This window comes from Myotis brandtii, unplaced genomic scaffold (genome assembly GCF_000412655.1).
Source record: "Myotis brandtii unplaced genomic scaffold, ASM41265v1 scaffold83, whole genome shotgun sequence".
NCBI lineage: Eukaryota > Metazoa > Chordata > Mammalia > Chiroptera > Vespertilionidae > Myotis > Myotis brandtii.
The window spans coordinates 2,272,697-2,296,470 of record NW_005371371.1 but is presented as its reverse complement, the minus strand read 5'-3'; the positions used below and the strand labels follow the sequence as shown (position 1 = coordinate 2,296,470).

At 42.5% G+C, this 23,774-nt stretch overlaps 1 protein-coding gene across 1 annotated transcript in view; it reads left to right on the top strand.

Moving 5' to 3' along the window:
• The window catches only part of COL4A2 (collagen, type IV, alpha 2), a 181,134-nt gene that overhangs the window by 108,286 nt on the left and 49,074 nt on the right, over positions 1-23,774 (top strand). The window contains exons 5-17 of the mRNA XM_005884467.2: positions 3,306-3,440; positions 3,526-3,570; positions 6,864-6,980; positions 8,365-8,436; positions 8,795-8,830; positions 8,939-9,001; positions 10,757-10,792; positions 14,654-14,695; positions 16,415-16,504; positions 18,207-18,242; positions 18,869-18,919; positions 20,089-20,133; positions 23,560-23,613. Coding sequence (XP_005884529.1) covers positions 3,306-3,440; positions 3,526-3,570; positions 6,864-6,980; positions 8,365-8,436; positions 8,795-8,830; positions 8,939-9,001; positions 10,757-10,792; positions 14,654-14,695; positions 16,415-16,504; positions 18,207-18,242; positions 18,869-18,919; positions 20,089-20,133; positions 23,560-23,613 — 822 coding nt within the window. The remainder of the gene's footprint in view (positions 1-3,305; positions 3,441-3,525; positions 3,571-6,863; positions 6,981-8,364; positions 8,437-8,794; positions 8,831-8,938; positions 9,002-10,756; positions 10,793-14,653; positions 14,696-16,414; positions 16,505-18,206; positions 18,243-18,868; positions 18,920-20,088; positions 20,134-23,559; positions 23,614-23,774) is intronic.

Sequence of the window (23,774 nt, the reverse complement as noted above, 5' to 3'; positions counted from 1 at the left end):
GGGGAGGGGGGTGAATGGGGGGATAAGGACACATATGTAATACCTTAACCAATAAAGAAAAAAAATGAATAAAGTACTGATACATGATCATTCATGGATGAACCTCAAAAAAAGTGTAAGTGAAAGAAGCCAGACAAAAATGGTCATATAGCATACATATGATTTCACTTATTTGAAACTAGAGGCCTGGTGCATGGATCCATGCACAGGTGGGGTCCCTCTGCATGGCCTGTGGGGATCGGGCCACAGCAGGCGGCTAGGGAGGAGCCTGAGCCGGGGCCTGTGCCGCACCACTCCCGCTCATTCTGGCCCACTACGCCTGCCACAGGCTTGCGCCCAGTCAGTCCCAATCGGGAGAGGCTCGCACCACCACAGCGGTGCTTGCCAGCCGTGAGCCCAGCATCTGGCACCCATCGGTCAGCTGAGCTGCGCTCCCATTGTGGGAGCACACTGACCATTGGGGGCAGCTCCTGCATTGAGTGTCTGCCCCCTGGTGGTCAGTGCATGTCATAGCAACCAGTTAACTGGTCGCTTGAGCTTTTATATATATAGATATCAAGAATGGATAAATCCACAGAAACCAAAAGCAGATTTGTGGTTACCAGAAACTGGGGTGGGGAGGAACAGGGAGTGACTGCTCAGTGGGCATGAGGCTTCCTTCCAGGATGATGAAAATGTTTTGGAACTAGATAGAGGACATTGTGAATGTTCTAGAAACTGCTGTAAAATGATTAGTTTTACATTATGGGAATTTCACCTCAATAAAAAGAAATAATTGACAACTTGCTCCAGAAAAGGGAAGATTAGCGTTTTATTCCAAAAGTCAGACTTCCCATCCAAGACTTTATGGGTATAAAGAAGTTTACTGACAATGGAAGGAAAATGAGTACATGATGTAGTCACTTTCCTCATCAAAGAAAATTGAGGAAAGGTTAATGAGTGCAAGACAAGAATGTGGCTTTTCATCGTTAAGACATACATTCCAATTTGATGAGCAGTGCGTGTTCCCCTTAGTTGGCTCCATACAGTAATCCCCTGGATAGAGATAAAGTTTATGGACAGAAAAAAATGACAGTACTAATGAGGAACATTTTATCCCCCAAAGGACACTCCCTGTAAACACTGACAAGCCTCATGATGATTAGGGAACGTAAGGCTTAGGGGCATGGTATATGATCACAGGAAGGCTATATTCTGACAGAGCCACAAACAAAAAAAAAATGAGCACAACTGGGAAAAAGTCATAAAAACCAGGATCAAAGCATATTTTGTCCCCAAACTTACAGCAGATGTAGCATACTAAGACCCCTGACTGGAATTCGACGAGCGTGAGCCTGGGGTATCGCGTGTCCAAGGTCAGAGCTGTCTGTCTTTGACCACAATCGCCCTCAATTAGGAAGCCTTATTTTTATCACATTCTTCAAAGATATTAAGTATATTGGCTTTGCCACAACATAAGATACTACCCTCAGTGACTGCTGCTTTCTGCGCTGACTGGACTCTTCTGGAACATGTGGAGGGTGGGGCAGGAGAACTCGCTATCTCTAAAACTCTGACCTTGCCCAGGGAGATTCCTGCAAGTCCCCTTTGTCTGAGGAGTCAGGGGTCCCGAGCTTGGGGAGAGGTCTCATTCACCAGCTGAAACCTTAATTTCCATCAGTTGCTTCCACCCCAAAGCAACCTCTACGCCGGTCTGTCTGTGACATTAATGCTGCGGCTTGGCCTGCATTTTGAAGTTGTTTGCTTCACCTCAGCTGTGTGGAATGTTGCAGACAGACTGTAAACATTCTGTAATGACTAAAAAACTCTTTAGCTGCACCGTTTATATAGGAAGAGTTACTTGTAGGCAATGGAAGAGAAGACTAGAAGTAATGGCTCAGTCCCCCCTCCATCTAAAGCAGCGGTTCTCAACCTGTGGGTCGACACCCCTTTAGGGGAAGAACGACCCTTTCACAGGGGTCGCCTGAGACCATCGGAAAACATGTATATAATTACATATTGTTTTTGTGATTAATCATTATGCTTTAATTATGTTCAATTTGTAACAATGAAAATACATCCTGCATATCAGATATTTACATGATGATTCATAACAGTAGCAAAATTACAGTTATGAAGTAGCAACGAAAATAATTTTATGGTTGGGGGTCACCACAACATGAGGAACTGTATTAAAGGGTCGCGGCATTAGGAAGGTTGAGAACCACTGATCTAAAGGCAGATGGGAATTTGAAATGTGAAAGCACATCGGGCTTAGCAGGTAAAGGTTCTTTATGGTGAGTAAACAGCAGACTTGTTCATTGAAAGAGGAATCAAGACATAGAACTTTATTTTTCATTTAAGTGAACCTGGGAGGGTTCATTAGAACATTAACTATAATACATAACTTAGTTCCATTAATCAGAGAGATAGAAGCCCCTTTTTAATCTTTTTACTTTTCTTGTGGTAAAACATACAAAACATAAAATTTACCATCGTAACCATTTTCACACAGTTCAGTTGCATTAAGTACATCCACAGTGTTGTGCAAACATCACCACTTTCCATCTCCAGATCTTTCTCATCGTCCCCACGGAAACTCTGCACCCACTAAACAATGACTCCCCTTCTCCTCTCCCCATGCCCTTTCGTCTCTATGAATTCAGCTGCTCTAGGAACCTCATAGAAGTGGAATCACACAGTATTTGTCCTTTTGGGACTGGCTGATTCACTTAGCATAATTTCCTCAAGGTTCATCCATGTTGTAACGTGTCAGAATGTCCTTTCTTCATAAGGTGAATAGTATTCCATCATATGGATGGACCACATTTTGTTTATCCACTCATCTCTCGATGGGACACTTTTGGCTATTGTGAAAAATGCTCTAGAAATATCTGTTCAAGTCTCTGCTTTCAATTCTTTTGAATATCATCCCATATCTGTTGTATGCATTATATTGGGGTAGAGATTAAAATCTTAGAAATTTGTTTGGAACTTTTTTTATATGCTGAAAGGACTTTTAAAAAAAAAAAAGTAAGTTGACTGTCTCCAGTGCAATAGTATCATCATTTCGCAATAGCATCACTTTAGTAAATTAGGATTATTTTCTCTTTACATTTAATACCTTTTTCCTTTAAACTCTGTGAATTTTTTTTTGCCAGAAATCACTTTGGGGCTACGGTGGCAGCAGATGGTAGTTTACATATAATGTTCTCTGAAGATCATCGCTCTTTGAGAATGAAAAGCATAGTTTCCAAAGCAACGTGACTGAAAGTGCTCATTCATTGCTATTAACTGTGGAAATTGAATGTATGTTGTTTCTACAGGGTCAGCCCGGGCAAGTGGGCCACCAGGGATACACTGGGCCCCCAGGGTTACAAGGATTCCCAGGACTGCAGGGCCGCAAAGGTGACAAGGGTGAAAGAGGCTCTCCCGGGAGCATAGGACCAAAAGGAGAAGCGGTACGGAAAACTTGGTATTTCCTCTCGTTTTATGGAGGGCAGTGGGTGTGTTGACCTTCATTAAATTTGTTTACCTTCTTTATAGGGACAAAGAGGCGTTTCTGGATTCCCTGGTGCTGATGGAATTCCTGTAAGTTTTTTGTTAAGATTAGAATTTTAAAACATTGTATGCATGGGAACCAACACGTTTATGACAACAGCAACATCTTGAGCTAAACCTGCTTTTTTGTTCATCACATAAAATTTGTGGGGCTACATGTGGGTCTTTTTCTCCCGGAATCCAGTCAAATGTTGGACAGACTTTTTCCCTTGTAAACGTTCTTCTGGACTTGGCTTCAGAATGGAGGAGACTTTGCTAGAACCGGACAGTGTTATGTAAGGAAAAGCTAGAGCATCGCTCAGATGTGCTCGCTAAGGAGCCGGTCTCGAAATTGTGTTTGAACCAGAGAACAACCTGAATATAAAGTAGCACAGCCAAGAACGTGGACAGAATGAAGCCCTGCTGGACATTTGTGCAGCTTCTCAGATTCTTTGTAGTAACCACACATAAACGAGAAGAGGAGGCATGGATTATCCATGAGAAAATCTCAAAATGCCATAAAATGTGTTTTTCTAACCTAGTTTACTTTACTTCTTGTGGCATAAAAAAATAAACAAAGCAGCCTGACTCACAGCCTTCTTCACAGGGGCCCGAGAGCAGAGTTCCCAGGGCCGGCTTCCTGCAGAGCTCCTTCTCGGGAATAAATGTGTTTATCACACATGCAGACCCACCCCATCTGTCTGCTGCTGACGTTTAAGGATCCTCACCCATATGCACAGATGTCTGCACCCTTCCCCTGCATATACATGTTCTCTATCACCATGCTCACACACGCACACACACACACACACATGCATGCATGCATGTGCACACACAGGGAGAGAGAATCTTCAATCTGCACAAGTAGAGCTGTCCCCTTGCAGAAATAGAGAAAGAGCCTGAGTGGAGAGTCATCACAGAGAATTCATACCTTTTCTTCAGATTTTAGCTCCGCATTCAAGAATACTTTTGCCACAGTAGAAGGAAGCAGTCAGAGCTAAAGAAGGGAAGTTGTGATCACAAGACATGAGACCTACATGGCCAGTGATCCTAAGTGTCACCTGAATGAGGCACTCAGATACGTCAGTTACAAAACATGCAGCTGTGAACAAATAAGGAAATAGCATTCACATTGGTCAGGATCTTGCGAAATTGGCACAGTCGAAGAATCTGCAGATTTCAAGGGTTAAACAAATAATAAAAGTATTTTTCTACCAACGGCCTCAAACTAAATCGCCCATCTTTTTTTTTCCACCCGTCTTTAAACTACTTTCTTGAACTATTTAAACTGTTTATCATATTTTTGCTTCCGGAAGTTGAAATCTGATTTAAATCTGAGTGACATTATGGAAAAATATTGTAACTAATCTGTATCATATTTTAATTCATTTCTGCACTTCATACTCATTGAATATCAGATGCAAATATTTCACAAATAAGGGAGTAATCATCATAAGGAACAGTGATCATGATGAGCAGATAACTGATCATTTTCTACAGAATCTTGGTGCTGCTAAATATAGTCTCTTTAACCACAGAACCCTGATACTGCATATTAACAAATGTCACCTGCCATCTCTAAGCAGTTAATGAGCATAGCGTTTGAAGGACCTGAGTAATTTTAGCTGTTTAGAAGTTGTGTATAAAAAGTGATGTGCAGGGAAATCGTAGAGTTGTACACACAGAAATGTATCTAATCAGATGAACAAAAAGAGATGGACATTAAGCTCAATATAACTGAGATTTTTCCTCGAAGCACAATTTCAAAAGAAGATCAGATTGGCATGCAATTTCAAATCAATCCTAAGGAAATCAGAAAGACCCAACAGCAGATAGATAATTCAGGAGAAGACTAAGGAATTCAGATGTTCATTTTAAGCTAAAACATCCTAGGATACCACGGATCTTAAGCAGAACACCTGCAGAGCGTGTTTCTCTGGCTGGATTTGAAGGGTCAGCTTTCAGAAACCCCCAAAAAAGGGCCCTTTCCTTTGAAGGCATCAGACAGCTGGCTCTGTAACAGCTGGAGAGATTGTTCACCATGGTTTCCGGAAGCCATCAGGATTCCCCTGACTTTTTAGGGTTGGCTGAAAGGGCTATCAGATCTCTTTTCTGGTGGCACAAGTTAAAGCAATGGCTTTGAACATCACAAGCAGAAAGATATGCAGACAAAAGAAAAATTCTACTTTTCTTGCTGTATTCCTTAGTATCATTCAGAATACAAGCACTCGGCGTAGAACTGGTTCATTTGTCTTGAAATTTTACAAATTTCTCAAAGTAAATCTAAAAGACATCTTAACGCCCTCAAAAATTACTCTGGACTCTATGTTAGGCCTTCTCTTAAGAAAATAAAAATTTTAAAGAAATTACATAAATGCCCTATCCGGCTTGGCTCAGTGGATAGAGCATTGGCCTGTGGACTGAAGGGTCTCCGGTTTGATTCTGGTCAAGGACATATGCCTGGGTTGCAGGCTCGATCCCCAGTAGGAGGCGTGCAGGAGGCAGCTGATCAATGATTCTCTCTCATCACTGATGTTTCTATCTCTCCCTCTCCCCAATAAAAATATATTTTTAAAAAAGAAATTACATAATAAGAAAGCATATATCTAAACATCTTTTGTGCAAAGAAGAGCAAAAGGGGCTGTAGTCTCGTAGGACATAAATTATAGATAGTTAACCCTACCCCTGGATGTCTCCCAGAGCCAGGTGAGTGCTATTGAGGTGCCCACAGACTTCACCTGGCCTAGTCCTTCGAAAGACATTTGATCATGTTGCCTCCCCTCTCCCACCAGCCATCTTAGAACACCTGACTTGCTTTAAAATCTTAAAAGGAGTGTTTCCAAAGAATGTAGAAAGAGGAAATCACTTCGTCTACCTATGGCTAAGCCACTGATGAAATCCTACTGTAGGTGTGAATCTCTTACCTGTTTAGGATGTAAGTCCAAAAGTCAGTCGGCCATAACAGATGAAGACACCTTTGTTGTCCCTGAGAAGGAGGTCACTGCTTCTAGAACTTTTTTCTAGAATTTTAAAATCCTGTCCCTGACAAAACAGTGCTCCCAGGCACCCAGTGAAGCAAAGAAGAGAAATGCCAAGACAGTTTACTGCTCACCAAAACCTTTGGGAAACAGAACTTTGTCTTGAAAGCCTTTCCCCTGCTTAGAACTCTACCCGTGTGCCTTTGTCTACTCATTCATTCATTCATTCATTCATTCATTTTGAGCTGTCGTCCCTTGGATTCATGCCAGTGGCATGAGAGAGACGATTTAAAACTGTTATATCACACAGTTATGAAAACTAAACACCTCTGGGCTGAACGACTCACTTCCTTTCCTCTTTTCCAGGGACATCCTGGGCAAGGTGGACCCCGAGGACCACCGGGCTATGACGGCTGCAATGGGACCAGGGGAGACGTAGGCCCCCAGGGACCCTCTGGCATTGGGGGTGTCCCCGGGTCTCCTGTGAGTATCATCAGCACAGCACACCCTGTTAACATGGTTAGCTCTGGAACCTGGATGGCTGGCACCTGTCGGCAGAAATGTATGGAAGTGCCCTATTCTCTTTCATGGCGTCCGGAAGGCCTCGCACAGGACCCTTAAAAAATGGTCTTAGAGAAACTTTGTTAAGGATGGTGTGTTGCCTTCTGTTCACTCACCAATAGGGGCCGCAGGCGCACGCTAACCCTGTCTTTTATACCCTGAGGAAGCATTGCTCTCTTCTTGGAGGTTTTCTTATAGATATCGAGGCATGATCTTCCTGGATTCAAACAATTTTATTTTCCATATTCATGCTCCAATTCAAATAACATTGAATAGTAGGGCAACACGAAAACTAAAATTCTAAAAAGCTAAAAGTTTGACAAAATTATTAGTCACAAGATTATTAGAAATCTTGATTCGATTCTAAAATCCTTTGTGACGTGAAAGGACAATGATATTCTTCAGCATATCCAATACGAAAGGGTGTTGTTTTTTTAATGGAAGAACTTTTGTATGTTAATCTGTTTCGTGGCCTCACTTCGTTTTCAAGGTCTTTGCAAAGAATATTGAAATATTTTTCAGTAGTGTTACCCTCTTACCACCAAAATACTGCACATTCAGGGTTATGCTAACATTTTATCTGGTAAAAAAAAATTTTTATTTTTAAGGTGGGGAAGAACAGTCATAAATAACCTTCACCTGTTTCCCCCTGAGCTAATCAATTTCTCATCATCATTATCACCTCTGCTTTCCAATTCTCGCTTCTTTGACTCTTCTTTTACAACTTCAACTTTTCAATAAGCTACATCATTTTCTAGTCTATTCCAATAAAATAACTTTTAATATCATCAACAAACATATTCATTACTTTAAAATATTGATTTCATATTTAGGTGTTAAGACATGCATGCATGTACCTATACATGCACATGTGTACTTGACACAGTTTCTGTTTTAAAGAGTGACCCAGTATCTCTCCCACAAATGGTGCTTCAGAGTACATGTTAATACCTTCAGTACACTAATGCCAAAGAAAACACAAAGTAATAGTACCCAAAAAATAGCATGGTTCACTAAAGGATTCGTTTACTGAGTGCTCATTTGGGTTCTTTAAAAACACAAATTCTATAAAGTCTTTCCATTTTAACTTTGAAGAAAGATACTGTTGGATAAATATGAAAGTAAAAGTCTCACCTTTGTGGTTGGATGTAGTGATTAGTGTTCAGAATAATCTAAATGAGCTGTAAGAGCAGTTAGACATTGCCCATAAAAGGCAGTATTTAACCATCCAAATTACTATAGCTGCTCTGAATGTTAATGGACTTTTTTGCCTTTTCCTCTTTCCACCATATATGTACTCCTGTAGGGGCCCCTAGGACCCAAAGGCCAGAAAGGTGAACCTTATGCACTGTCTGAGAAGGACCGCGACAAATACAGGGTAAGTTTAATAGAGGTAGGAGACCTGATTAAGTGACCTAGTGTAAATTCTGATTAATAAAATTAATTTCCAAGTGAACTCTGAGCTGTAAGAATGAATGGAGTAGCAGAATGCCTAGAATAAAATAATCCAAAATTGTGATCAATTCAAAAATAACTTGTTTCAATCTTATATTTAATTGTGGGTGCATCCCTTTCCCATATTCACTGTACCTCAGGTATTAGGTTAGTTAACATTACCAGGTCCTGTTACGGCTGCAATAACTTACATACTTGTTTGCAATGTTGTAATAAAATGTAACTAAATCTAAAGATTAGCTTAAAAACTAGAACTCTTTAAATTATTTCTTCTCATTTAGGGTGAACCCGGAGATCCTGGATCGATCGGTTTCCAGGTAAGTTTTATTTTTATTAGAAAATATTCCAAGAAAACTTTAAGAATTCAGGACTCCGAAATACCAGTCAACTTCTCTTAATAGCCTTCTCTTGTTGCCTGTCCTTAGGGGCCCCCCGGCCGCCCTGGGCCTATGGGACCAATGGGTCCACTTGGATTTCCAGGAAGACCAGTAAGTACCACGTACATGTGCTCACTCTTGAATCACTGGCCAGGCATCCTCTAGAGAGGCCCCTTCTTCAACGTGGATACAGGCAGAAGCTTCACCATACAACTAGGATGCTTGTGGTCACTATAAAAAGCGTCAAGATGAAACAGGTCATCCCTTGTATACATTTTGCTTCTATTAAGATTGAAGAATGAGGACTCAAAATTTGTGGTCACCAGATCACTGCCAACTATGTCAAATTTAAACTTGCTGCTGGCTGGGTGCTATTCCAGTCATGTACAACCTCTCTCGGCCCCACAAAACCAGCTGAAAAGGGGCGTGTCATCCCTGGGCAAAGCAGATCAAAGTGCAATAGGGTGATAAGAAGGAAATGGGTTCTGCCTAGGCATGGCCACCATAGCAGGTGTGTCACACCTGGGCATGGCCATTATAGCAAGTGAAATATTGGACATCAATTAATAAAATGGTCCTAGTGCACCACCTGAATGGCAGTCTACAGGTGTTCACTCCCACTGCAACTCAAATGACAGAAGGAGGTGCAACAAGACAGATGCTTGGATGGAGGAGGGCTTGATGCAAGGAGGGGAGAGGAGGAGAAAGAGTTGCTAGTGCCTGTGAAGCCCTAAGGCCACTTCCATCATGTCACACAGGACCCACGAGATGAACTGGCTCCTTCAAGGTTTCTGACTCTTTTTCCCACAGTTTTTAGTAGTGAGATAATTCTCACAGAAGCCCATTGCTCAAGTATGAGGGACACTCTCAAGGGAGGCTGTGGTATTAGTTTCTTAACAGATACTGAGAAACAATGGAGACACGTATGCTCGGAAAGATTCAGTCATACTAATAGTTGGGGGTGTGAGTACTCATAAATTTTCTATAATCATTCATTTTGTTTCTATAAAATGAGTTTCCCTGGGGCTGTGAAAGTCATTTTTGCAAGTAGTCCTCTGCTATGAAATATTTGGCCAAATAGTATGAAATGAGGATTCTATGATGAGAGGGTCTTTGTTCTCCTATGTCATATGATTGTTGACTCAAAGTACACATACCACATGGTTTGGGAGGGGGAACGGAAGTTATACTTTAAACACACAGTTCAGGGAAATATGAAATAGCAGGTTGTACCTGCTGGGTCCTTAGTTGACCTGACAACTTTTAAATTCTTCATGTGGCCATTAAAATCACCCACAGTCCCCTGCCTGCCCACTTCTCTGCACTTAGACACAAATTATTCTTTTCATGCACTTTCAAAACTTCAGCGCAAGTGTAGTGTTGACACTGAATGCTTTGCAGATAGACCCGTGGTGATATTTGTGGATGGACTTTCAATCCTGTAGATTAAGTCTGCCTGTGAACATTTGCTGACCTACCAGCAAAAAGCGTTAGACAGTGGCCTGTGGGGGACCCTGCCCAGGGGGAGTCAGGAGAAACGATCTTTGTGGTGACAGGGCCTGGGACCTGGCATGGGAGCAGAGCAAACATGAATAGGACATGGATGAAATCAAAAGTCTAAACTCAGAAAAGCAAACCCAAAACAGCTGTGTGTGGACAGCCGGCAAATTCTGGGAACTGAGCCTGACCCCAGCCCTCTCCCCTCCAGCCCTTCCTGCCTGCTGAGACAGATGTACCAGAAACCTCTATACATACAACATGGTGCTCTAAATATACAGTGAATGGCTTTCCCAGGGCTTTCTAGCAGATGTTATCTGGGTCCTGGGATAAAGAAAACAGTTTACAAATATCTTTGTATTTTTGCAGGGACCACCTGGACCCCCCGGACCCCCAGGAGAGCCAGTAAGTTACGGTTGGGGGTGAGGGAGAGGGAAGTGGGAGCTTATGTATCCGTGTATATCCTTCTGGACTATAGAACTACTTCATGGACAACTGTATATTGCTCATTTCACAATGAGAACTGTTTTGTAAGTTTTTTAAGACTCACTGTTACAAACTCCAAAGATGCACCCAGTGGTACCTCTGGCATCTCTGGCACATTAAATAAGTGCGTGTGTTGAATGATTTGTTGTTTGCAAATCACATAACATTCCTGTTGTATGAAAATCAAACTGATTAGGAACGTAGATTTAGGGACAGCTCATGTTTATCCCTGTGTGTTAATTTATAAGAATGGACAAAATGTAGCTATGTTTGTATGGGGGAACTGATGGCATTCCCTACCTGGGTATAATTAGGTTCTACAAGAGTGTGATGTGAGCCTCTAGGGATATATTAGTCAGTGATTTTCAATTCAGCTAGAGCCCAAAGCTGGATTGCTTCTATCAGAGAAAGATTCTTAAGTTGGTTGGAGTACAACAAAGTAGGTGGCTTGTTAGAACCTGGAGACAGAACTAGAGTTCGGTACCATCTGCGAAAGTTGGATAAATGTCCAAGACAAACAGTAGGAAGTTGGTGAAGGAAGTATTTCCTCAAAATTTGACATGAGTCTATTCTGTACACCTAGTACAAAACAATATTGAATGTAAACTGTAATTTAAAAAACTTTAAGTCAACTTCTGGGCTACGATTACCAACATTTAAGAACCATTCCATGGCCTGCACATAGCTAAGGAAATCTCCCAGCCTGCACATTCCCATGCCTGGTCCATAGAAATCCCATCTCTGTGACTTCTGGGGACCTCAGCTACCACCACCCCCAGGCCCCCAGCTCCCATCACCTCTGAAATGGCTTCCGGCTGGGGCTGGAGCTCGTTAAGGCTGCTGCCCACACCGCTGGGCTCCCCACTGTCTGGCAGCCCAAAGCTGGGTGGGAACGGCCCACAGCCAAGAGAAGCAGATGTAAGATGGGGCGGCCAGCCCCAAGGTCATCTCAGATCCCTGCTTGGCTGCCGCACTAATGGCCCTCACCCCCCACCAGGTCACTTCCTGGTGACTTGGATAACCAGCTCATGAGGCAGAGGGGCCACGGGGACCCAAGCAAATCACGTTCTAATCTAGCCTGGCTGCATTTCTGTGCTTTGATTTCAGCTCCCAGCCAGGTGGGAAAGAAGCAAAAATGCAAAAATTAATTAAATGCTTTGTTTTTATTTTCAGAAAATCCCTGGGCATTGAGGGGGCAGGAGGTACACTGCAGAGAGAAAGATCAGATAGGGTCCTGTGTGATCTTCTGTTGAGATGGGAATGTAGACACCCCAGGAAAGAAGCAGTCGTTTGGAGATTTAAAAAAAGAGAGAGAGAGAGAGAGTATTATTTCTATAATATAGTGCAGGCATACCTCATTTTTTTGCACTTCGCTTTATGGCACTTTGACGATACTGTGTGTTTTACAAATTGAAGGTTGCTTATGGCAACCCTGAGTTGAGAAAATCTATTGGTGCCATTTTTCTAACAGTCTCAGATGACGATTAGCATTTATTTAGCTATAAAATAATTTTTATTAATATATGTACACTGTCATTTTAGACATAATGCTATTGCACACTTAACAGACTACAGTACAGTATAAACATAACTTTTATATGCACTGGAAAACCAAAATATGAATGTGACTCACTTTATTGCGGTATTTACTTTATTGTGGTGATCTGGAACTGAACCTGCAATATCTCTAAGCTGTGCATGCATAGCTTTTCATATGTGCCTCTTTTAGACACCAGGGTTGAGTCATTTCTCCCATATATGGCAACTCCACTTATGGAACTATTAAATATTTGCTAAATCTCTGGGCCTAGCTTTGCCTCTTAGACTAAAAGGAAGATGAAAACGACTAAAACCCCAAGAATCACCATCCCCTAAAATCATTAAAGGGTAGGAAATGTTTCTATGAAACTAGGATTGTCTTACCAAAATGAGAAATAGCTGAGGCAGAAGAGAGAATGATCTTCAAATATAGGACTGTGGGGTAGGGGCGGGGGAGGAACTGTATTTAAAGGGCCAGAAGGTTGAGAACCACTGTCTAAGGCAGTGATGGCGAACCTATGACACGCTTGTCAGAGGTGACACGCGAACTCATTTTTTTTGGTTGATTTTTCTTTGTTAAATGGCATTTAAATATATAAAATAAATATCAAAAATATAAGTCTTTGTTTTACTATGGTTGCAAATATCAAAAAATTTCTATATGTGACACGGCACCAGAGTTAAGTTAGGGTTTTTCAAAATGCTGACACGCCGAGCTCAAAAGGTTCGCCATTACTGCACTAGATGAACGATTAAGAATCAGAAAGACCTGGGGTCAAATCAAGCTCTGCCACTCATTAGCTCTGAGGCCAAGGTCATAGGATATGACAGTGTGACTATCCGTGACTCCTCCTGTGTTGCAGAGAATTAAAGGGAGAGTGGACCCTGGGTTGTTATAGTACATACAGCGAGTATAGAGTCAATAATACAGTTTGCTGATCATCAGGATATTTGAAGAGTAGAATATATTTCAAAAGTCAAACAGTAGACTATTTCCAAGGGTGACAAAATAACTGCTCTTAGTCCACTATTTCTGAGGTTTTGCTTATTTTTCCAAAGCATCTCTGTATTAAAAGAATAGCCTATCGTTTTCACGAACCCCAGAATTTTCATCATTTAGGTTTAATCTTAGTGAATGCTCAAAATGCGCTGTGAAGTGCCTCCCACCTTCTGCAACTGATACACCATCTCAGTTTGTTCCTGTTCAAATTATGTGATGTCTGGGCTCAGACTTTTGTTGTACACTTTACATATGGAAATAGCAAAAGAAAAGACAATAATTTTTTTAACTTTATTTTTCAATTACAGTGAATATTCAATATTATTTTGTATTGGTTTCAGGTATACAGCATAGTGGTTAGACATATAATTAACGAAGTGATCTCCCCAATTAATCTAGTACCCATCTGACACCCTACATAGTTATTAGAATACTAGAGACCCGGTGTACGAAAATTGCACACTGGGAGGGCAGTCCCTTAGCCCGGCCTGTGCCCTCTTGCAGTCCGGGACCCCTTGGGAATGGGCCTAAGCCGGCAGTCAGACATCCCTCTCGCAGTCCAGGGCTCTCACAGTCCAGGACCAGTCTCTCCTTTCTACCCACCTGCAGTGGAGGCAGGAGAGGCTCCTGCCACCACCTCGGGGCTCGCCAGCCGTGAGCCCAGCTTCTGGCCGAGCGTCGCTCCCCCTGTGGGAGCACACTGACCACCAGGGGGCAGCTCCTATGTTGAGCGTCTGCCCCCTGGTGGTCAGTGCACATCATAGCGACTGGTCGTTCCGCCGTTTGGTCGATTTGCATATTAGGGATTTATTAGATAGGATTATTGACTATATTCCCTATGCTGTACTTGACATCCTTGTGACTCTTTTGTAACTACCAATTTGTGCTCTTAATCCCTTCACCTTCTTCTTGCATCTCCCAACCCTCCTGTCCTCTGGCAACCATTACTTCGATCTTTGTATCTATGAATCTGTTTTGTTTGAGTAACTTTCTCCTTGTGTCAATTAGTTTCTGAGACGTGAAGCCAGAATGTTATATAAGGATAGTTGTCCAGTGATGTTGCAAATATATTTTAGGTCTCTTTTTCTAGAAAAAAAAATTATTTCACTGTGATTATTGACTTTTTTAAAGTTTATCTTTATTGTTGAAAATATCCCCCTTCCCTCCCCCCCCCCCATTGACCCCTTCTAGCCTGCTGATAATTGACTTTTAAAACTTACAGAAACTCATTTCTCTTTCAGGGCAACAGAGGACTAGGTTTTTATGGAGAAAAGGGTGACAAGGTAAAGGAAACAACAGATTAAAGCAGCCGCATGCAACGTGTAATAGGAAAGAAATTTCAATGACTATGTCTTATGCTATTCTCTTGAGGTGATGTTCAAATAGACCATTTGCACAGGAAGTAATTATTATAACGTGCCATGTTATCAAACACACTTTGGTGATAGTTATGGAGCAATAAGACAGTGGAAGTGAACCATGTAGGATGGCCCTGACCTGTGGCACAGACATGACCTCCGCCATCTTCTAACATGGGGAGTCCAGGGATGACAGGAAACTGGAGCCAGAGCCACAGACTAACAAGCCAGGTCAGGGCCCAGGTGACATGGCAGGAAAGAGGACCACATGGACTTTTATCATTGCCCACAGTGCTGAGATTCAAAGACCGCATGGCCTTTGAGAGGATCACTTGAGATCACTTATAGGAAAAGCTCAACATGGTGTCCACACCCAGTGAGCTAACCCTCACACAACCCCATCGCATTCCCCCCAAAACCTATAAAACAGATGTGTTCGTTTGGTGTCCTTTGAGCATTTTCATTTTGTTTTACACTTTACTTTTTGATTGAAGCGCACATTAAACTTTCACTACACAGGTGCGAAAAGTACTTTGTTCTTTGTGTTAATACCGTACAAGTAACTACAAAAGAAAAACATTGGATGATGTAAATACATAAAAGTTTAAGTTCCTGTCCAATGAAATATAATAAAATAGCAAAATAACATAAAAAGAGGAAAAATCTGGGAAGAATAGTCACATTATATAGAATGGAAATGAAGTTAATGTCTGTAATGTACAAAAAGCTTATTCAAATTGTTAATAAAAAATAAAAAAACCTTCAAGGCCCCCATAGATAAAGAGTAGATGAACAAACAGTTTAGGTACTTTTTAGGTATAATATTAGCAGACACTCAGAATACACTATGGAGTACCACTTTCTGCCGCTAATACATCATTTCAATTTGTTCCTGTTCATATTATGTAATGTCTGGGTTCAAACTGATATTATATAGTTTATACATGGAAATAGCAAAAGAGAAAAACAAGAATAACTTTCTTTCTGTGTCAATTAGTTCCCAGGAGATCAAGCAAGCATATGTCAGGGTAATTGTCCAGTGATGTTGCAGATCTGTACGGTTCACCCTCTGTGTACCACATAGAAAAGTGATTCTTACTAATGATAAAAATGCAAATTAAAGCAAACTTTAGATATTATATTGGTTAAAGATGCTGCTTTTTATTATATAAAAACACCCTTACATGGTGAAGTAGTGGTGAAACTGGAGTAATCACTCATTTCCTAAGCGTTTCTTATATCTATGTGCCAATCTAGGCAAACAATAGAGTGATACCTATCAGGAGCCATAAAGACATTAAGCCCTCAGACCTAATAATTTCCTTGTATAGAAATTTATCATAAGGAAGTAATTCCACAGAAGCAAATGCAGTCCCAAATTGTGAACAGCCCAACCAGCTTGTAGGCAGACATTCTAAGTGATTATTGATGCAAGTGGGATACAAATAATTTTATGTTACGATTCTTTCATTTTAAACTCTAATTTTTATTTGGATTTATAAATAGAACACTGCAAAATTGGTGTGCATGTGATAAGTAATATGCAAAGAGACAAAAAGCAGTTTGTGGTGGGAGCATGCTTTTGCTAAAGTTTGGTAGTGTCTTCTCAATCTAAAGACTGCTGCTTTGCTACACAATTCACAGGGTGACATCGGAGCCCCAGGGCCCAACGGGCCTCCGTCAGACTTTCAACCGATCACCGGGCCCGGAAAGGTGACCGTCCCCCCGTACAAGGTAATGGGGCTCCGCCAAATAGGCTGTATTCTCAGTGGAACTAGAAGAAAGAAAGAGAGACAAGGGGGAAAAGGTAACTTTATTCGATCTTATTCAAACAGTCGCATGCAAAGAGGGAAAGGCCTCTCCATGAAATTGTGCATGAAAGCACAACTATTCGTTCAGTCAAATAACCATGTCAGTCCATCATCTTAAACAATCGTGATGAATTTAAAGCAACACGAGGATCCATAAAAAATCTCAAATCTATCTTTAAGTATGCGAGTCTCCAGTGTAGACGTAGGTTATGGTCGGAGCATAATTCAAACCCTGTACGTGGAATTCTCTGACAAAACACTGTGATCTGCAAAACAAGTCCGCTTTTACTCTTCACTGACAGAGTCACGGTGGGATTGTTGTTTGTTTATCTAGATTCATTTTCTGGCCTTTATAATGTCTATTACTGTTTCATTTAATTAAAAACATACTCTTGGAATCCAGTAAAAATCACCATCCTGCTCTACCACTGACACGTTCGGATGGGCCACTTCACCTTCCTAAGCCTTCGTGTTCCGTTGTACCCACTGCAGATAGTAATGCAGATGCCAACCTTGTAGAGCTGTGGAGTGGACACAGGTGAAATGCCTAGTCTAAAGTCGGGCACAATCAATGGGAACCAAAATAAAAACCCCAAACCTAGAATATCATTCCCAACAATCAGGTATCTGTCAAGATGGGGTTTGGGTGCTTGGTCGTGGATGGGAGAGGCAGGTGTGACCACTGCCTTAGGGGGGAATGAATCTGGGCAGCTGTAGCTCAGTAGTAAGTGACTTGACCGTTGACAGAAATGGCCTGGAAGGTGGCTGGTGCTAGCAGACATGCCTGAGGAAAGCGAGTCAGAAGCAGGTGGTTGTGCACGGCTGAGAAAGTGAGATAGATGTCCCTGGACAGCCATAGATAGATTCTGGGCAGACCTGTGGCTCCTAGTGGTGACCTGACCACCAGCCAGGTAGGGCCTCTGTCCAGGAGCTGAGGATGGAGTGAGACCAAAGCAGCTTTGATCCTCACTGAGGTGCTCAAGCATCCAAAACACGTTTCCTTCCTTTCCTACCACCAACAGGGATCGTCCAGGGCTGGGGCCTGGCCAGTCTGCAGGGGGCAGTCTTGGTCAGCAGGGATCTGGGCGCTGTCCTAGCAGTGATGGAGAGCTCGGACCTGGCCAGTCACATTTCTTTTGCCATTTTAAACCAAGAGAGGAAGAAAAAGAAAGATCATTTAGAGTTAACATTGCCTTCCAAGGCCACCTTTGCTCGGGGTTTCAATACATCCCAAATGTGTCTCTTCCTCAGAGAACCCTCCTTATAGTATTTTATTTAAATGAGTGTTGTCATTCGGGGCTTTTTTCTGGGCATATTCTCCCACCACAGGATGGTATTATACACCTGCAACTGTGGAGTAACAAAGGAAACCATGTAGAGACAGCCTTGCCATCACATCAAAAATAACACGATTTCATGTCTATCTTGAAAATCCAGAAGAAATAACACATTTCTTTCTTGAATTTTGAAGCTGCAAAATTTAGATGCTTGCTACAATTCATTTATAATGGTTGTTTAAGTTTTGTTCAGTACTTTTCACTTCATATCACAAAACCTGATTAATTTTAAGTATCACTATTCTCAAATTAATACGTGTTTCTTTTTTTTTTTCATTTTCTTCACAGGGTGAAAAAGGAAGTAAGGGGGAAGAAGGAACAATAGTAAGTCAAGCAATAAAGATGTTTCTTCTCCCTTGTGGTTCCCAAATTCTTGGCGATCCTATTGCCATGAGAATGTGCAGGGGTCACAGGGACCCAGGGACTGTTGGTTTCCAACCCATTTGTCTACAGCAAGAAAGTGTTATCATTTATTTGTCTCAGATATTTTTGTGTTTGTTCGTTGTTGTTGTTTTGTTTTGTGTGTTTTTCAGAAAATAGTCTTCGAATGTCTTCCTTTTTTGCATAGTAAACACCAGTTAATCAACATTTTGTGAAGCTCATAAAATGAATCTAATTGCTTTTAAAAAGAAGATGTGTGGGTGGAGGGGGCTGGACAGGTGTGATGGGCTAGCTTCTGCTCTGGGGATCTCAGCCAGGGGAGCGCTCTGCCCTCTCTTCAGTCTTCGTCACGCCTGCCCTGGTATTCCCTGTCCTCCCACATGGCCACTTACCATGTGGCGGGGAGAGGTGCTATGCAGGCAGACTCAGATCCCTATGCCCTTCCTTCCATGAGCTGGAATAGAGAACCCCAGAGGCAGGCCGGCCTCAGGGCGTGAGAAATGGGATTCCTGCTGCAGGTAAAGAGAGAAGGTGCCGGCTGTGGCTCAAGTCTCTGTGTTCTCTCCTAGGGCATTTCCTTGAAGGGAGAAGAAGGAATCCTGGGCTTCCCAGGACCCCGGGTAATGCATGCATTCTATCACTGGGGCTTATTTTGTTTTGTTTTTATTTTTAAATGGGCGTTATTTGGGTGGGGGTGGGGGGAAGAGAGCAGATTTTGGTTCACAGCAAATGTGCAGAGATATTTGCCTCGTACCCCCTCTCCCTCCACACATGCAGCATCCCCCACTGTCTGCGTCCCAAACCAGAATGTCCATTGGCAACAGTGGACAAGAGGAGCCTACATGGATGGACACAACGTTATCGCCCATTAACTGTGGTTCTTAAAACTGTGCACCTCCATTTGGAGAAGGGTGGGAACAGAACACAAACACATTTCTGCTTGTATTAGTTAGGCCAGATTAACCTGTGGTGACAAAAATATAGACTGATTCCAGCACACAAGAAGTTGATTTCTTGCTGCCCCAAGAATCCAACAAAAATGTCCCAAGTGGGGTGGGGAGGGGGCAGGGGAGTGTCTCCTCTCGAGGAGATTCAGCCCCCTGTGGCTCCCCTGCCCTAAGGCAGGCCTCCCTCCATCAGCCAGAACTCAGTCCCCTGGCCAAACCTAGCCGCAGTGAGCTGGGAAATGTGGCCAAACCATGGGTCGGGAAGAAGAGAAAGTGTCCTTGTGGTGGTAGCACTGCCGCTAAAAAGACGTGTTACAATCTCCAAAAATAAGGACAGAGACTCATGAGCACTTTGGAACCCAGGCCTTTTTTATCTTTACCATTTTCACCATCCCGTCTTTATGGATTTCTCCATAGTTTGTGAAGTGGTAGGCATGATGCATTATGTCAGCGGTTCTCAACCTGTGGGTCATGACCCCTTTGGCGGTCGAACGACCCTTTCACGGGGGTCGCCTAAGACCATCCTGCATATCAGATATTTACATTACGATTCATAACAGTAGCAACATTACAGTTATGAAGTAGCAACGAAAATAATTTTATGGTTGGGTCACAACATGAGGAACTGTATTTAAAGGGCCAGAAGGTTGAGAACCACTGCATTATGTGAAAGTGTCGCCAAAATGAGCCATCTCCTTTAGAAAAGAAAAGGGGTTTCAGATGGTTTCCATACTCTCATGATAAAGCACTTTGTTTGAGTCCATGTCAGCTCATGGTGATGCCACGGGAAACGCTGCTGCCTGTTCTAAGCTGTTATTGCTTCTGTTTTCTGTCCTCCCCAGGGCCCCCCGGGCACCTACGGTGACAGAGGTTCAGAAGGAGAGAAAGTAAGTGCAATGCATGAAATGCAGTCGGCTCCAGGCCTGAAACATCTCACAGAAATCAAATAGGAAGACTGTGGAATTCCGGGGTGGGGGGGTGCCCCAGGAAAAAAAAACATTTACCATTTTACCTGCATTTACCATGGCATCATCCCAGATCGTTCAGAATGCCAGAGTCAGATTGTTTACCTTTTTCTCATTTTTGCAAAGCAGCCCTTTGGTTCCTTCCTGTGGTTCTTTCCCTTCAGGCTTCCCCTCATCCAGCGCCTGCAGCCACGGCTCCTGTACCTTCAGTGTCACCCCTGGCCTGGGTCACTGTGTGTCAGTCTTAGGAAGGTTGTCAGCGTGGTGACCTAGAGTTCACCTACATTTTTCACATGTTGATCTCACACACGTAGACACTTTGTTTATCTTTAATGATGACCCAATTACTTATTTTTGCCATGTGTTCTGTGGACAGATGTTTGGCACTTTTTTTTAGAAGAAAACATGTGAGAAATGCATTGTGAATCTGGATCAGGCTTAGAACTGTCTGAACTCTGGGTCATATGAGAAAGTACACATAGAAATAGATTTTTTAATTAATTATCTATTACCTTCCCTAATTTGATCATGGAATATGTAGCAGACCGTCTTTCTTTCACGGGCCCACAGCATTCTCCCTGAGGCAAACACTGGTAATAATTCTGTGGGTATCCTTTCAGACAAGGACATGTATTTTTACGTGCATATAATTTAACAACAGAGAGTAACACTATCTATATCATCCTGCAACTTGTTTTTTCATCCAACGGGCCCTGGAGATTATTCCGCATTAGCACGTTCACATCCACTGGTACATGGTTCTCCTAACAAGCTGCACAGAATTGCAGTGAAAGGTTCCGCCACGTTTGCTTAACAGCCCGTGCGGTGGCTTCCAGCTGCTTGCTATTTTCAGCAATCATGCAGTCGACATTATGGTACACACATCTTGGTGCCCATAGGCTAGTATTTCCACATAGAAATAGACTATTTCAAAAAATCGATTCAGCCTCCAAATCATGACTGCCCTGATTACGCTCACGACTCCGTTGCAGGATTGAAGAACCACAGGGATCCCGATAGCAGTGGGTCTCGTCAGTCCCTGGGACTACAGAGGGGACTTGGTCCCCCAGATTTGGTTTCTGACCTCCCCAGCTCTAGACTCAGGCGTCTCCACCCCAAGTTCTGGTTTTGACCACTCACAAGGAGCCCCAAACTTGATTCTTTCCTGCAACTTCAATTGACTTTATTTTTCCTATTCCTATCCTTTTACCCTAAACTCGGACCAGGGATGACACCAGGGTTTGCCCTAATTATACCCACCTTCTCATGGCATTAGTACCTGATAGGAGTACCCCTAAAGGTCACATGCCTAGAAACAGCTGCTGTCCATGCAATACCCCCAACTAAAGGCCAAAGGCCAAATTCTAGTTTAAGTAAGCAAGTGCTGTAAAGAGACAGAGGACTATGGCAAACATGAGCATTTAAAAGTAATCCATTTCAACCCACCCCACAAAACTAAAGTACTGCTGTTAATACTTTGTGTGCCTGCCATGTGCTAGTGAAATCATAATTATGATTTGTTTTTCTACACCCAACACTAAGGAGTTATAGTGTTTTTAAAATGCAGTTCAAAAAAATAAAATAAAATGCAGTTCAACATAGCCACCCCCTAGAACTCAAAACTTAATGAAGGACAATATGTTCACCAGGCATGGACCACCTGGGGCACCTAAGTGCTGTGGTCCAGATGTTAGGATCTAAGGCTCACAATTTCCAGCTTGCTTCCTGCACTTGCAACAACTGGGGGGGATGCAGATGCTTCCAATTAAGTGGGGCATCTCAGCTGCTGTGGGGGAATTGTTTCTTTGACTGTGAAGATAAGAAATGCCCAGGATATACACACATGAATGGGTCATCCTGCGTTTTCGTGCCACCCCGCACCCACCTGTCTACCAGTTGTTATCTTATTGCCAGGTTGCCGTGGCTCCCCGACTAACATCTCAGTTGTACTCACAGACTTTGGTTTTAGGATGTAAAATGGAACCAGTAACCAAAGGCAGCTCCAAGGAGCAACTGTGCACACCAGCATTAATGCATTGAAATAGGAATGAGCCAAAAAAAAGAGAAGATTCTGGGAAAGATTTTGCTTGTTCTACAGGAACAATCAGCTACCCTTCCCTCATCCCACCAGAGATTGATAGAACTTTAATTAGTTCTGGGGGTGCTTGTGATTGCTAGTTGATGGCATCTCGGCATGGCTGAGCAGTGCGTGGGTAGATTTGGCCAAGTCCAGCGTGTTGTTTGAGCTGGATTATTATGTCAGCCTGGACTCAGCTCAGACTAAATGCCTAGTTGCCAACTCCCCAGTCCTTGGCAAGGTCTTCAGTGATTCCTAACCTATCTCATGAGATGGCCTCTAAATAGGAGATCATTTTTAATATCAGAAAAATTGGCCTTCATGAAAAACACAGAAGTAAGCCCACCCAGTTCATTCTAGACAATGCGATTTTCGGCACACATGCTCCTCGGTTTCAAAATATCTGGTAAAATAATTAGATAATTGGCACCCTGGCATTCTGATTTTTTGGGGGGGGGGGGCTCGCTGTACATATTCTTTAGCAAGACGGAATAAATTTCTAGATTATTTTTTTAAACTACTTATCTACCCAGATATGATGTGGCTTTTGTTGATATATATTTGGGGGGATTAGAAAGCAACAGTTAGCACTAGAGATTTTTTTTTTTTACATGAAACTAAATGGGCGGCATTAATGCTTCTGTTTCGTGCTCACTGAAATTTACAAAGCCCGTCTGGGAGGGAGGTTTTAATAGATGGATCAGGTTGTCCACACCTGACCCCACTGATCAATTATAAAATCACTTAAACTCGCATCTGTGCATCCTATACCGATGCACTGGGAAGGACACAGCATCCCCCAGGAACAGTTCTTGCTCAAAAGGTGAACCTGAGCCTAAGGAAGCTTCTAGATCTAGCTGCTAATTTAGAGAAAGTCAAGGGTAGAGAATCATGTTACACAACACCACAAGGTCATGTATAGCAGGTCCCCAACGCTGGGGATTGGCAGCCCCAATGACCTAGTTTCTTCAATAGCAACAACAACAAAATGTTACTGAAAAAAAGTAGAAAGGAAGAAGAAACTATTATAAGAAAATTAAAAGACATATCAGCCAAATGTCATGTTTGGACTTTGGATCCTGATGCATAAACAGAGCAATTTTTTGAGAACAAAGATGTTTTTGAGACCAAAATCAGGAATATTTGAACAGAGGCCGTGCAGGAGGTGACTTTAATGAATTATTATTCATGTCATTAGACATAATAATGGTATTTTGGTCAGTTCTGTAAATTACAGAGATAAAAATAAGCACCAAATATCTCTCCTGCAGGGAAGCAGAGGACCAGATGGCTATCCAGGCTCTGCGGGACCCCAGGGACCCAAGGTGAGCTTGGTTTTCATTCGGATGGTTTTCACTTGGTTTCTTTGGATGGTGTTCTGACCACCTCTTACTCATCATGTTGGACAAGGAGGTATCCTCTAACCCAGTGGTCGCCAACCGGTGGTCGGTGAGGTCCAAAAGGTTGGCAACCTCTGCTCTAACCT